Source organism: Cercospora beticola, chromosome 8, assembly GCF_033473495.1.
Source record: "Cercospora beticola chromosome 8, complete sequence".
NCBI classification, from domain to species: Eukaryota; Fungi; Ascomycota; class Dothideomycetes; order Mycosphaerellales; family Mycosphaerellaceae; genus Cercospora; species Cercospora beticola.
The window spans coordinates 1,387,362-1,401,817 of NC_088942.1; the positions used below are offsets into that span (position 1 = coordinate 1,387,362).

The window sequence follows — 14,456 nt, forward strand, 5'->3', positions numbered from 1 at the left end:
GCTTCGTAATCGTGCGATCCATTAGTCTTCCAACTGAGACCACAGCCCTAAGTGCGGATCTGTCGCAGCCTCGTTCCACCCGCCATCGTACACGCAGGTCGTCGTTGGCAAAGGCTCACCATAAAGATATGGAGGAAAGTAAGAGGACCAGGTCTCGAAATGTAGCTCGAAGTTGATGCCCATCTTCATCATGCCTCGCGCAGCAGCCTCGATTTGACCTTTCATTGCGGTCGTCAACTCCTGAATGTGTCCAATGATGCGCAATGTTGTGAGTGATGGCGGCACGGAACTCGATGGGGCTCGAATAAATGGGATCGTGGCAAGTGGCGCATCGGCTGAGCTGTCCATATAGGGTGGCCAAAACATTTGATCAATTTGATATGTCAAGACCTTGAGGTTTGGTGGTGCACGAGAAGACAACACAGCTCGCTCGAAGTTGGGGCATCTGCCGTGCAGTGTGACATTCTCCAAGAGATGGAAACCGGCAAAGCCAGCATCAACGGCGGAGCGTTTGGGCATCTTTCGTCGCCAGCCGTTGAAGAGCTCAGGTGTCACGTAGACGAGCGTTTTCAGACTATGGCTCTGCTGACTGATGGCTTCGAGAGTTGCTGCAGGGTCATTGTTGAAAAGGTTGTTCGCAGCGGGATCGATGATGTCTTCGAAGTGATGGCAGTTGTGACAATTCTCTCCTATCACATGTTAGCGTTGTCTTGCAACTCAGAGATCATTTACCGACCCAGATGTAGTGTTTCGAGCCCTCTTGGCAGCGACAAAAGTACTCGTAGGCCTTGATGCGTGATGTTCGATTCTTCTAATGTCATATGTTTTAGAGAAACGAAGGATGCGGCCTGAATGTGCTCCGCGAGGTGGTCTCCAATGTTGACACACGAAAGCGTCAGACTGTTGAGTAAAGGTAGCTGTAAAATGCAAAGAGTGTTCTGATCGAGTGTCCAGTAAGGTGATTCGGCCCCGTTGAGATGCAACATCACTACAGAAACAACGTGGTTAGTGCCAATTCTGTCCTGATATGCTTACCACGATTTGAGATCTCAAGTGTTCGAACTGGGGAACTGAGAGGGTCGTGACGCTCGATTAGGCTTACGGTGTTGCAGCTTCTGGAGTGGCTTCGAGTCGGCATCCGATATTGCTGCTTGAAATGGGCGCAGTAAGGCAGATGTCATCTGCTCGTATGGCTCCTCATCTTCGAACTCGCCATTGTTGACCTGCGGCATTTCAAGCATCAAGCGCTTTAGATTGATCGTAGTCTCTAGAAGTCTGGCCAAGCCTTCAAACCACGTCGCCGACCGACAGTCGCAGGGGATGTCGAGTTCGTGTATGGCCTTGGCCCGTGCGGGCTGATGTTCGACGGAGCGCAACAGGTCGCGCGTGCGGTCGCCATCTCGGATCAGCGCGTAGCGGTACAGCACGGGCTCGGTGAGCTGCTGCACTCTCTTGCACGTTCTGCTGAGTTTCCGCAGTGTCTTGCGGCTGTCGACGTGCTCAATCACGTTCGCAATCAGCTCGTTGGGCAGGTCGAGAAGTGGGAACTGAAATGCGGTATTCATGGCGGCGATCTTCCCCGAGGCCTTGAGTATCATCAACTTGAGTCGCATACTTTTTCGTGTCGACCAAAGATGCTGGAGAATTAGTGGTAGTCGCTGCCTGGGAAGCGCACATGCACGGTGGATTGGCCGCGGTGGCGGTTGCCGCAAAGCCGATGCCATAAGTCGAAGCTACATGGAATTTTGTCACCATTTCCCCAAATCTCCTACTGCAACTACACCTTCTGCTTCTACATCGTGTTCCTGCGCAAATTGAGTCCTGTCATTACAGTACACCTTCGGCGGTCAGGAACATGCTCGCTCTTACTGCATGAATAGGCACTACGCGACTCCGCTGGCGATGGGCCGCCAAAGCTACACTGAGCCAACTTCTAAACAGACTTGTAATGCTCCACGACATGGCGAGCGTACAAGACCGTAACAAAATCATAGTCGACTGTTTGACAGGAGCAGCAACGAAGCAGTGATCAATACAGATGACCCCGATCCGGGCTCTGAGAACCAATGAGCACATGCCGGAGAAGTGCAAAGAAACTTGTGCTTAGGATGCAGGTCACTGATTTCTACGGGAGTGAATTCTTGCACATTCACTTGTGCATGTGAACATGTGCTCGCTTGGTGCTTAAAACTCTTTGCACTTTCATTACATCTATACTACTGACCTCTCCTTCCAAGATCGACTTGAGCAGATCCACCGGCCCATTGCATCGCACCTCAGACCTATGCCCATTCAGGAACCACTCCATGGCGCCTTCCTCCGAATACATCACGATCAAGCTTCCCGAGTTATTCGTCGGCTTCCTCGCCGACGAGCCTGTCCTACATCCTCGGTTGGAGGAAATATGCCGAGAGAGCGATGAGGCCGTGTGTAGAGCATGCAAATACGATTCCCGGGTCTGCAAGATAGTGCAGCGTGGTGACTTCTGTCGCTTCGTAGCCATTGCAGCTCCTCACGCCTATGAGTCTCAGTTCCGAACCTACTGCGACTGGGTGAATTAGGTGTTCCCATACGACGACCTGTTCGACAATGGCTACCTGAGAGCTGATCTCGACAATGCGAAGGCCAAGATGGTCGCACTTTTCGCAGGCACAAATGACAGTATTGCCCACAGAGCACAGCACGACGTGTGCGATCTCGTCGAGTTTCACAATGACATCTGGAGACGACTACAGGCTACCGCACCTTCTGGCGTACAGAAGCGTTTCTTGAAGACTCTGCGAGACTTCTGCAACGCCGTGCTAGACCAAGTCGGCAACTGTAGCACAGATCGAATTCCGACCATCGAGGAAATCTTAGCCACCAGAAGACAATCTGCAGGAGTCGCGCCGCTCTTTCCATTGTTCGAATTCGCCAACTTACTTCATCTTCCGGACACTTTCTTTGAGGCCTCAGCAACCATCGAGATGCAGAACGCGGCCATGGACGCCGCACTTCTGTAAGTCGCCGGTCCATTGTGTTCCTAGCAACCTCTGCTTACATTACTACAGACAAAACGACATGCTCTCATACCAAAAAGAAGAGGTAAATTCAGTAACAAAAATTCGCGTTGGTTCCACTGACATACTTGAACCAGTCTGAAGGCGTACCGCACAACGTCGTCGCGGTGAGTCGCATGCGAGGCATGTCGGCACAGGCAGCGTTCGACTACGTTGGCCAAATGCTCGAGGAGCGTCTGGAACTCATGGCGAGCTGCATCGATCGATTGCCGGAGTACGACGACGCCAGAATCACCAGAGAAATCAGTTGCTACGTTGAAGGGGTCAAGAACACGATCAAAGCCAATCTCTACTGGAGCTTTACCAGTAAGCGATACTTCGGCGAGGGCCAAGAGTTGGTGAAGAAGACACGACAGCTGAAAGTCATGCGCCACCCACCCTTCATGAGTCCGCAGATGATGTCGGAGGAGGCATCTGGTATGCGACGAGCATAATAAGGATGGTGGATGGGCGACAAAGTGGCTGACAGTATCATGTGCCACATCATCCTCATCCTCCACCGGTCAGTACCGCGCCACTTCAGATGGCTTCAAAATCATGAGATTACTTCAAGTTGACACAAAGTGGGTTCCTTCTTGATCTCATGATAGTGCTCAAGAGATAGCTTGGCGTGCGACAAAGACAAAGTCAAGTATGGAAGCGATCAAGTATTCTATACCCGAGGTTGTACTCCAGCTAAACCTGCATGTATCCCGTTTCGACTCGTCCCCACGGTATCACCGAACAAGTCGTTGCGAATAGAACAATCCAGCAATGAGGACAAATCCCACACGACTCGAAGGCCCTCATTCATAGCCCTTGACTTGACGATGATTCACTAATCCCAATCAGCCTCTAGTATTCCAACAGCAATTCAAAACCGCAACAACAACAACAGAGAAAAACATGCATATGGTCGTACATACCCTGCAAATATTTTCCTCGGAGTAGATTGTAACAGTTCTGCTGAAAGGGTCGTGGAGATCATAAGGGCCATGGAAAACCGGCACATTATCACACCACAAATATCTCCTAGTCATATCCTCTTGAATACATTCCGTCGGTTGGCCGCCTATAGCTGTACAATCGCCCTTTAGAATATTTGCTAGGGATAACGTGCAGCCGGGGTCGATATGCGTGTCGGTGTAGATTTGGCCGCAGAAGGCGTGGGTGAGTGGGGGGATTCCGGAAAGGGCGAGGAGGTGCCACAGGGAGAAGGATTGCATTCTTGGAACTGGGGTTGGAGGTCGGTGGAGAGGTTGAGGAAGTGGTTATGGTAGTATGTCTGTTTGACGGCGATTGCTGGCTTGTGACGAGATTCGAGATAGGTGTTGATGGCAGCGCGCTGTAGCGGTGGGTGAATCGATCGCTCTCATAGAAATGTCGTTCTGGAATTGGGCTTTCTAGGAGAATGTTTACTAGAAGAGTAATTTGAAACTCACAACTCAATTATATGAAATGCATCTAGTCTAGTTTCTGCTATATAGATCGCCGTCAAGGAATCTCTTCTCCTAGACGCGCTGACTACAGTTAAGATGACTTGGATACGAATGAATTGAAGCGCGAATGGAGCCGGCAACGGCTTGATAGAAGGACGCGAACTCCCTGTCGAATGTCATCGCGTCCAGGTCGCATGGAAATGCTCAAAGACCGTCTTCACCACAAGACACAAAGCTCGGTCCGTATACCTATATGAAATCTATTCTATACATCCTAATGAATGTTGCGCAATGATTCTATCCAGCAACGCTCACACACTAAAAACCACAAACGAAAATCCTAGACCTTCGAGAGTCTCTCCCTCCTCTCCACAACCGTCGCTCCTCTCACCCCAGCATCAGACCCAATCGTCCCCAATGTATTCTTCCAGTAACAATCATTTCCTCTATACGCCACGCTCTTACACGTACTCTCCATCGCACAAGCATTCAAACAATCCTCAAACGTCCTCGCCTCCCACCTTCCCGCCGACCCTCCAGCGCGATCCATACCACACTGAATCTCAAATTTCGCGGTCCCATTGTATGAGTTCCACATGGTGCTGTTGTCTGTCGGACATTCCAGCGGTAGACGATACATTTGTAATGCCGCCGCACCTCCGCACCAGGTTGTGCTATTACCGGGACAGGTCATGTCGCATTTTGTTTGGTTCAAAGGAGTGGAATCGAATGTTTTGCCGTGGAAGCATTCGTCGGCGTACTCGAGGCCGAACCAGGTTGAATTTTGCTTTTTGGCTTCGGCGGCGCAGACGGGAATGGTCATGTTGGAGGTCAGGAACATTTCGGACAGGGCTCGGCCTTGCGATTTTTCGCTGAAGCAGCCTTGGGCTATGTAACCGTTTGAGGAGGGGACGACGATCGGAGAAGAGGGTGCAGAGGAGTCGAGATTGGGAAGGGAGTAGAGTGTTAGACCATCTGGACCGCCGCAGATTTGGGAACTGTCTCCGGCGCATTTCATGTTGCAGCGATTGTCTGTTGCTGGACGGGAGTCGGTGTGGAGGTTTCGACCGCAGAAGCATTCGTTGGCATATTCGGTGGCGAAGTATTGATAGCCTTGACAGGTCTTTTGACAAAGTTCGTTGGTCATGTTTGCGTTTGTAGTTGTGCCCTGCTTCAGAGCACGTCCGCCAACTTCGGTGTAGCAGCCCATGTATTTGTAGTCTTCAATTGTGGTTGGGGCCGCGGGAGGCATAGACGAGGAAGTGCTACGTCTGCTAGTGAGCGAAGATGTAGTTGACCGCGCTGTGGTCGTCACCAACCTTGTCGTCGTTGTTCCTGAAGATGCACTCGTCGAAGATGGCCGCGTCGTTGTCGTCGAGGAGGAAGTGCTACGACTGGTGGTAAGCGAAGATGTAGCTGGTCGCGATGTGGTTGTCACCAACCTTGCTGTTGTTGTCATGCTCGCTGTTGTCTGAAATGAACTCAAAGATGTAGTCGTGCTGCTGCTGCTGCTCCTAGGCGTAGAAGTCGTAGAGGTCGTAGAAGTCGTTGTCGACGACTGTGTGCTGATGAATCTCGCTCCAGCGACTCCATTGTAGACAGGTTGGTTGATCTTGTTCTTCATGTAACAAGCCGCACCGGACAGTGCAATATTGATGCAACCAGGGCTTGCGGCACAAGCGTCAATACAAGCAGTAAGGTTATTCGCACCTACGCTGCCCATGTCTCCGCCCATATAGTCAATTCCACATTCCACGAGGAACGCACGGCCGTTCGATATGTACATTGTGCTGTTGTTCTCTGGACATGCTACAGCAGTAGCAGTCGGAAGTGAAGATGTCGTTGTTGAAGAAGTCGTGCTCCTCAACGTGGTCGAGCTCGGTGTGGCAGTCGATGAGCTAAGTGTACCACTAGTCGATGAGCTCAGTGTACCGGTCGTCGAGCTCAGTGTACCGGTTGACGAGCTCGATTTACCAATCGACGAGCTCGTTGTACTGGTCGCAGTTCGGCTACTTGTGCTACTGCTGCTTCGCGATGTCGTCGTTGTTGTTCTGCTCCCGGGGCAATCCTGAACTGGTGGAAGTAGTCTCGCGCCCAAGACTCCAGCATTCTGTACTGGAGGACCGAGTGCAGACTTCAGGTAGCATGCCACGCCAGACAAGCTAACATCTACACACTTTGCATTCCTCGAGCAAGCATCAACGCATTCTGCGAAGGAGTTCACTTGAGTTGATGCCAAATCGCCTCCGGTATGGTCAATGCCGCATTCGATGACAAAATTTTGTCCGAATGATGCTACCGTCGTACCATTTGAGTCAGGACATTTGATCCCGGTCGGCGCAGGAGTGTTCGGTATAGTTGTTGGGGTGCAAGTCGGGGTCGTAGATGTCGTGGACATCGTGGACGTTGAAGACAAGGTACCACCAAGTCGATACACCTGCATGCGGCTTCCGGCTCCGCAATACTGACTGTTGTCACCTTTGCAGGACATGTTGCAGTCCGTGTCGCTGGTAAGCGACGCTGATGCAGCAATGGTGCTGCCACAGAAGCACTCTTCGCTCCATTGCACGCCGAACAACGTGGACCCCTCGCAAAATTTCCTGCACGAGTCTACGGTCAACGTCTTGGAGTTTGTCATCTTCTGATCGAAGGTCTTGCCAGTGGTCTCCCTATAGCAGCCTGCGTACGTGTATTCACCAGACCTCTGCGGAATAGTCAAGGGTGTGGTAGTAGTGTTGCCGTCGAACTTCTGCTTGTCAGCAAAAAGGGACAGCATGCTCTTATCATGGAAGACCCCATCTCCACCACATGTCTGGTTCCCTGCTCCTGAACAGCGAAAGTTGCAATCATCGTTGCCATCCTTCGTGAGCGGGAGTGCGTTTCCACACCAGCATTCTTCTCTGTACGACGTGCCAGCAAATTTCCAGTCCCCTGCTGCGCAAAGCTCCATGCACTGTCCATTGGTATTTTGGGCGCCGCCATAAGGCATCGTCGCAAGTTGCCTATTTGGGTTCAAGTCGCGGAAGCAACCTACATATCCGAACTGTGAAGTTCCATTGGCGAGTTTCGGACCTAGCTGCTGCGATACGGCAGTGCAGTCGAAGTGCAGCTCAAATTTACCGCCATCAGTGTTCGTGTTGAAAGTCCATTTGGCAGATCCCTTGAAATTTGGAACGTTCACCTGCGACTCCGGGACAGCACAGAAGAGAGTGGCGTTCCTGCTCTGACCTGCTGGGATATTTGTGCCCTCGGCCAGATCAATGTTATTCGCCGCACCCACAATGCCTGGGACACCAAAGGGTGGCTTGGATATTGTCAAACCCAATGGAGAAGCTGTGTCTGAGCCGTTGTTGGTAATGCGAAGGACCAAGTTACGGGTCGTGCCTTGGAGCACTTCGCCAAAAGAAAAGTTCTGACCAGGTGTGTACGGCATCCATGTCGAGTTGGTTGGAGACTGAAACTCCACGACTGCCACAGGCGCACTGCCAGCAGTGCCAAAGACATCCAGAATTTTGTCTCCACCATCGGAGAATGCTTTGATGTAAACAGCATGATTGCCGGCCTGGGTAGCGTTGTACGTGATGCCCACTACTACCTGCCCGTTCGCTGCAATAGTTGTCGGAACGTTGCTGAAAGTGAAAGGCCCGACTTGTGCTTTGCCATCACGTGTGACATTTGGTGAGATCCAGGGACCGCTCTCAGATTTGATCGAATAGCTTACGTTCTTGAAGGTCAGCAAACTGTCGCCGTTATTCCGAAAGAAGGCCGAGTTGGAACTTGGTCCGGATCCTACCATGCTGGTAAAGCTGACTGTTCCAGGCGATATAGCTAGCAGTGGTGTTGCTGACGTTGCATTTCCACGAAGCGTGATCGGCGTGCTGGTGGAGAAGCCAGCAACAGCATTGCTCGTGTTCGCGAGTACATCGCTGGACAGAAGTCCAACTGTCTTGGGCGCAAAAAACGCATTGAAAGAGAATGTATCGCCAGTATTGAGTGAGAGCGGCGTAGTTGGCAGGCCATCGATACGGAAATTTGGGTTGCCAGAGATGCTCAATTGACTCAAGCTTGTCTTGATATTCGCTTTGCAGGAAACTTTCAGCGCAGTTGAAGTGTTCCCAATCGGCGTTCGCGGAAAGTCATATGGCGAAGAGCAATTTAATGGCAAGGTCACTGGTGAGCCATATGCATGGAGCACACCGTTTGTGGTAGGGATATAGGCGATCCCATCTCCAAAGGACATTTTGGCGAACTTCGTGACATCGGGAAAATTGAAGGCTTTGATCAACTTGAGATCGCCTCCTTCAGCAGGCGGCATGGCCTCGTAGATCCGCAAGTTTTGCCCTTCTCGATCGGTCGTCCACAGCAGCCCTGATCCTTCACGTCCGTCAAGCGTAGTGACGGTACCGTGTCCTGTCCCAAGAATGCCTGCGTTGTTCTCCGGGGTGGCAGAAACGTGCGTGAATACACCCCGCCCTGCTGAATTGCAGCTGAACTTGAAGACTTTGGTCTGGTAACCTGTAATCGTCACGTAGACATAGCCACCGCCGAGAGGCAATACGCCGGCACCCGCGAATACCGAGTTCTCGTTCTGAGTGACCTGAATAGCATCATCTAGTCGATCCGGGCCCATTTGATAGCCACCAAGATTATCGAGATTCAACCAATAAGATTTTCCAGACTTTCCTGTCACCATCCCGATCCTGCGGTCGTTTGGACAAGAGAAAGTGTCTTGCGGCAATAGCTGGAATGGGGTAGTACCCAGATCCTTGTCGGCGCCATCTAGCTGCACCTTCTCCCAGGGCATGAAGAAGTCGACTGGTTTCAACGAGCCATCATCGCCCACACGAAGATTGACGACAGCTTCCTCGAGCGCAGACGGAGGATTCCGCCCTTGCACGGGTCTACCGTTCTCGGGGAGCTGTCCGGCATAGCCATTTCCAGTTGAGAAGTACATGCTTCCAGCTCCATCATAGGCGAGCCCGCCACCACTCATCCAGACACCTCCACCTTCGACTGTAATCGGTTCCGGCCCGCCCTGTGTCGCAAACGCTTCCACAACTTTGCCTGTGGTCCGGTGGAAGCCAATCACAGCTCCCGTGAAGTTGTACTGCACACAGTGTGAAGCCCAACCGGTGTAGATATAATCTCCAACTTGAAGAAGACCTGGACGTTGATGGGTATCTCCACCCAAGAACATACGGCGCTCGTTGTTACGAAAGATGGTGCCATCGATCAGTGTGGGAAACCCTGTAGCTTCAGATAGATCCGCTGTATTGATCGCATGAAAATAATATCGCCCATTGCGTCGTCCAGGTCGATTGGTTGGGCTGAAGTTGCCATCTTGAAATTGATCTGCATATGTTTTGGCAGTGAAATACCACAAGCCGGTATCGGGATCAATGACACCAGTGCCAGTAACTCCGATAGTGGGATTAATGTCTACGCAGCCATCTAGCTCTGCGGTCAGGAAGGGCACATGGAGATTGCGTCGAGCAACGATTTCTCCGGTCTTCGCGTTCAACTTGTAGATGTTGTTCTGGGTCGTGGCGATGAAGACATATTGCGTGGAACCAATCGTGTATACCAGAGGAGAAGCGAAGATCTGTTCTCGTCCTAATCCATTGAAGTTGCCCGGCAGACTCGCAGTCCAGATGCGACCAAAGTCGGCACTGCCGACTATGGCCGGGTCCTGATTGACGATCAGTATTGGCACCCCAAAACTCGGACTGAACTTCGCACCATGTTGTGATTCGTCTCATAGCCCGTCCTCGAATTACCACCTCCCCAAGTAATTGTATCGGTCTTTCCCAAAGCGTGTACTGACGAAGAGAAGAGAAGCTGTAAGGCTGCCAGCCATATGAGCAGAAACGAGGCCATGCTGTTGGTCTCGGACAACAGCACGATACAGCAGGTCTTGCGTTGCCTGGAATTGTTATGGCAGGTATCACCTTTCAGACATGCTGAAGATGTGCGCTGCAAACTGCGAAATTCTGGTCAAAAGAGCGGAAGAATTTTATTCAAGGAAAGCTGCTGCAAGTCGCTGGTATTCTGCACTTCGCATCACATCACAATGTACGAGCAGAACTTGGACTGTGGCTGCTGCAGCATCCCTATCGCCGGGAGCACCGAAAGTCTCGATGGCCACTGACAGTACTGAAAGGCGCTCCGAGGGCTCTAGGCCGCATCTTGACTGGAGCCATAGCCATAGCGACATGTTTTTTCGCCGAAAAGGGCATAAATCCTTTGCCACGAGGCAGTGTTGAAACGCCTTGCTCGAAACAAGTTCAATCGTACATGTGCTTGTCCTATTCTGGTAGAGGTCTCATCTTGTTTGGGGCGAATGCCTAGAAGAGGCGCTCTGGCCTGAAGCATAAGCCCGACCGAGCGCGATCGAGCAAAGTTATCTCAGCCGTGCCAAGAAGGCACCAGGTCATCGCAGGCGCTGCAATATCGTCGTGGAGACGCAGGCAGTCGCCCGGTTGGTACTAGATGCTCGAATTGATCGCAGAAATTGATAGGTGGTATAGTTTCAATGTTCCTGTCGTGCATGCGGCTCGAATCAGCCAGTATCTAATGTCCATTTCGAGCGGTGTCGTTCAGGATGAGATTAAAAGCCGCCACTGAATCATGGGCGACCGCCATCTGCCGTCGGTCGTCGGCACCTCTGAAAGTCAAATCAGCTCCGACCACCAATCGAAAGGGGTTCCAAGAGTCCAGATTCTGCTAGCAAGATCGAATAGCGACCAGTGCATCGGATCCCGCTCCTGCTGCACGAAATGATCGACCATCATGCCGACTTACGCAGAATACCGGGAACCTCACTCCGTAATCTGCTGCCTACCATGACTTCTCCAATTGCACGGCCTGCACGATAGGCAAGGCTCATGGACCTGATAGAAGTCAAGCTTCGAGCTGCATGGACAGAGCCTTTGCTAACGAATGCAAAAATATTGGAACTTAGACAAGCCGTCCAGCTTACTTGGCGAAACCTGCCAGAAGCCAACGCACCTTCTTCTCAGCAGCTAGCACGTGGCAGCAAATTTTCAGGCACGATCGTGCAGAATCTCGATGCAGTGCGCAAGACTGCTCTTCTAGTGAAGGCATAATCAGCCATAGTCGTATCGCTCCCACGACTCTGACAAGCAGCCAAATGGATTGTCGTGTCATTGCAGAGCCACTTGCAGGCCGTACTCGTAATCATCTTCTTAGCACAGTCTGGGTCCCAGATTTCGACCACGTCTCGAAAACCTGTGGAGGACCATATACAGCAGCAGCCGTTTTGCCAGCTACGCATATGGGCTGCAATTCCGTCAGGCTTTGCCCAAAAAACGTCTGTTCCTCGGCGACGGATATTTCGCAATCGTGTGCAGAGCGAGATAGGACCTAGCGTGGCAGGCGGAAATCGCCCTCCCAATATGGCCAGCGCCGCTCATCAATCAACATCCTCCGCGCCACTTTCATCGCTCTCCTTCTTCGCCTTCGCCTTCTTCCCAAAATTCAGCTTACTCTGCTTCTTACCATCCTTCTCTTTCTTCCTCTCCGCCTGATCCATTATCCTCTTTCTTTCTGGCTCGCCCTGCCTCTGCAGCTTTTGATCCATTTGCAGGAACTCATCGCTTTCTACGTCCATCCCAACAAGGTTCTCCAGCATCTTGATCTCTCGCGCCCAGATCGCTTTGTCTTCTTTTTCTTTTCCCTTCTCGTCTTTCACGAGGTTGCCATTCTCGTCGCGCACTTCAATGGGTGTTTCCAATACGAGCGGCAGGCCTACGAAACGCTCATCGTTGACTAAGTTGTGGAACGCTCGTAGGCCAAGGAAACCAGTTCCGATGTTTGCGTGTAGATCACGATGAGAGTCAAAAGGCGCTTTGCTGTCGTTAATATGCATCGCTCGAAGATACTTGAAGCCGACGATCTCGTCGAAATCCTCAAATGTCTTTTTGAAAGCTTCGGGGGTCCTTAGATCGTAGCCACCAGCAAATGCATGGCAAGTGTCTATGCAGACTCCAATGCGATCCTTGTTCTCAACTTTGGCAATGATGTCTCTCAGATCCTCGAAAGTGCTCCCAATCACGTTTCCGCCCGCAGCCATATTCTCGAGCAAAGTAATGACAGTGGAGGTCTCGGCATGAGCGCGGTTGATGTTCTTCGCCAGCTGCGCAATGGCTTTCGGACGATCGTTGCACTGGTTGTTACCTGGATGGATGTTGTACAATGTGATCCCCAGCTTTTCGCATCGTTTGAGGTCGTCCAGATACGATTCGTAGGCTTGGTCGATTCGTGCTTTCTCTGTATGTGCAAGGTTGACCAGATAGGAGCCATGAGGCACGACGTGTTTACCTTGATCATACTTGTGCTCTTTACAATTCGCGTGAAAGGAGTCGCGATGCTCATCAATCAGGTCCGGATTCACCCATTTTCGCTGAGACTTCAAGAAAAGGGCGAACGCATTGGCTCCAATATGTACACTGTTCAGGATCGAATTGTGGACGCCTATCTACTTTTAGCATATATGATACCTTGAAGTTGGCAGACTGACCTCCTGAAGCGCTGACGTGGGCCCCAATGAACAGCTTGTGTCCAATGGTTCTGGCACTCAGAGGATTGGCGACCATCTCTGCCTCCTTGTCCGCTTTGCTCTGCCTCTTCTTCTTGACAGTCTTAGTGTCGCCGTTCTCTTCGGTCTCCTCTTTCACCTGCACCTCTTTCTTGACGGCAGCCCTGCCTTTTGCTTTCGCTTTGGGTGTCTTCTCGGCGCCTGCAGCAACGTCGTCGTTGTCGTCGTCCTCTGCCTCAGCTTCCACTTTGACCTTGGTCTTTCTTGCGCGCACGAGCTTCTTCGGGCTTTTCTCAACAATCTCCTGCTCAGTGTCCTCGACCTTCGTCTTCACCTTGCGTTTCTTGCTAGGCGTCAGGCCATTTACGGCGCCATTGGATTCCTCAGGCTTCGTGTCAAGCAACCCGTCAGGCGGCGGTGTTAGGTCTGAGTCTTTTCTCTCTAGCTGCTTGACCGCCTTGCGTTTTGGCATTGTGCGCTGCCAGTACGTAAGAGCGTGGCAAGGTGAAAGGAGAAACTTGGGATGACGCGTAGAAGTCGCGGTCGCGCTCAACGCCAAGACGTTTCGTTTCTCCAGCGCGTATGACTCGACATCACGCTATGAGCACAATGGCAGCTCACATAAATGTTCTCTCGCTCGTATGATATGAGGTTTCTGAATATAAGCACAGGATCAGTATACATCAATGACCATGGATGAAGACTTCCTCACCCAACCTCCAATCCAAACAATATGGACCGAACGACTGCAACTCAAGACAATCACGATGGCTGATCTAGACGATGTCATGTCCTTTATTGTGCTACCAGATGTGATGAAGTGGACGTGAGTGATATGTATTGATCCGCAGCAGCTATATACTAAAACCTGTTCAGCTCCGTAGGCGCCGTTACCACCAAAACCCAAGGCCACAAGTGGCTCTCTGCACGAGCCCTTGGCCCAGAAGCCTACAACTTCTCAGTCCGTGAGCGTGACCTCTCGTCTTCAGATCCAGAAGCAGTGCATCCCCGTGTCATCGGCCTTTTTGGATCATTCCACTGGCCTTCTTGCGGCTACATGCTCCATCCCAATTTCTTCGGGAAAGGCTATGCGACTGAAGGCATGAAAGCATTCATCCCGGCGTATTTTGATCGAGTACCTCCTGCTTCAGAAGGCGGGACGGGTCATGATTTGATCGATGCATATGCTGATACGGAGAATCGGGCCAGCATGAAGGTGCTGGAGAAGTTGGGATTCACGAAGTGCGAGACACTGTTTAATGAGTTCGAAGGGCCAATGGGCGTGAGGGATTCAGTCGTGTACAGGATGGCGAGGCCAGGAAAGACGCTCGATCAATTAGGATTTGGGAAGTCGCAAGCAGAAGACGACGGGCCGCCAGAGCCGCCTGTGCAATGAAGCTTATCTTTTCATGTCAATGGAGT

The 14,456-nt window shown here is 51.5% G+C and overlaps 5 protein-coding genes across 5 annotated transcripts; 2 read left to right on the plus strand and 3 right to left on the minus strand.

Annotated features, from left to right (window-relative positions):
• Nucleotides 1-21: 21 nt before the first annotated feature.
• On the minus strand, nt 22-1,613 carry RHO25_011827 (uncharacterized protein; the record flags this gene model as incomplete). Its single annotated transcript, XM_023603243.2, has 3 exons — nt 22-689; nt 737-988; nt 1,103-1,613. The coding sequence occupies 3 exons, from the start codon at nt 1,611-1,613 to the stop codon at nt 22-24; spliced, it is 1,431 nt and encodes a 476-aa protein (XP_023454902.1).
• Nucleotides 1,614-2,306: 693 nt separating this feature from the next.
• On the plus strand, nt 2,307-3,493 carry RHO25_011828 (uncharacterized protein; the record flags this gene model as incomplete). Its single annotated transcript, XM_023603244.1, has 4 exons — nt 2,307-2,426; nt 2,562-2,998; nt 3,051-3,084; nt 3,137-3,493. 4 exons carry the CDS (start codon nt 2,307-2,309, stop codon nt 3,491-3,493), a joined length of 948 nt encoding a protein of 315 aa, XP_023454460.1.
• A 1,324-nt stretch (nt 3,494-4,817) lies between these two features.
• Nucleotides 4,818-10,354, minus strand: RHO25_011829 (uncharacterized protein; the record flags this gene model as incomplete). Its single annotated transcript, XM_023603245.1, has 2 exons — nt 4,818-10,166; nt 10,217-10,354. The coding sequence occupies 2 exons, from the start codon at nt 10,352-10,354 to the stop codon at nt 4,818-4,820; spliced, it is 5,487 nt and encodes a 1,828-aa protein (XP_023454459.1).
• Nucleotides 10,355-11,909: 1,555 nt separating this feature from the next.
• Nucleotides 11,910-13,506, minus strand: RHO25_011830 (uncharacterized protein; the record flags this gene model as incomplete). The annotated part of the gene is made up of 2 exons (XM_023603246.2): nt 11,910-12,970; nt 13,017-13,506. 2 exons carry the CDS (start codon nt 13,504-13,506, stop codon nt 11,910-11,912), a joined length of 1,551 nt encoding a protein of 516 aa, XP_023454458.1.
• A 214-nt stretch (nt 13,507-13,720) lies between these two features.
• Nucleotides 13,721-14,430, plus strand: RHO25_011831 (uncharacterized protein; the record flags this gene model as incomplete). Its single annotated transcript, XM_023603247.2, has 2 exons — nt 13,721-13,860; nt 13,911-14,430. 2 exons carry the CDS (start codon nt 13,721-13,723, stop codon nt 14,428-14,430), a joined length of 660 nt encoding a protein of 219 aa, XP_023454457.1.
• Nucleotides 14,431-14,456: the final 26 nt, after the last annotated feature.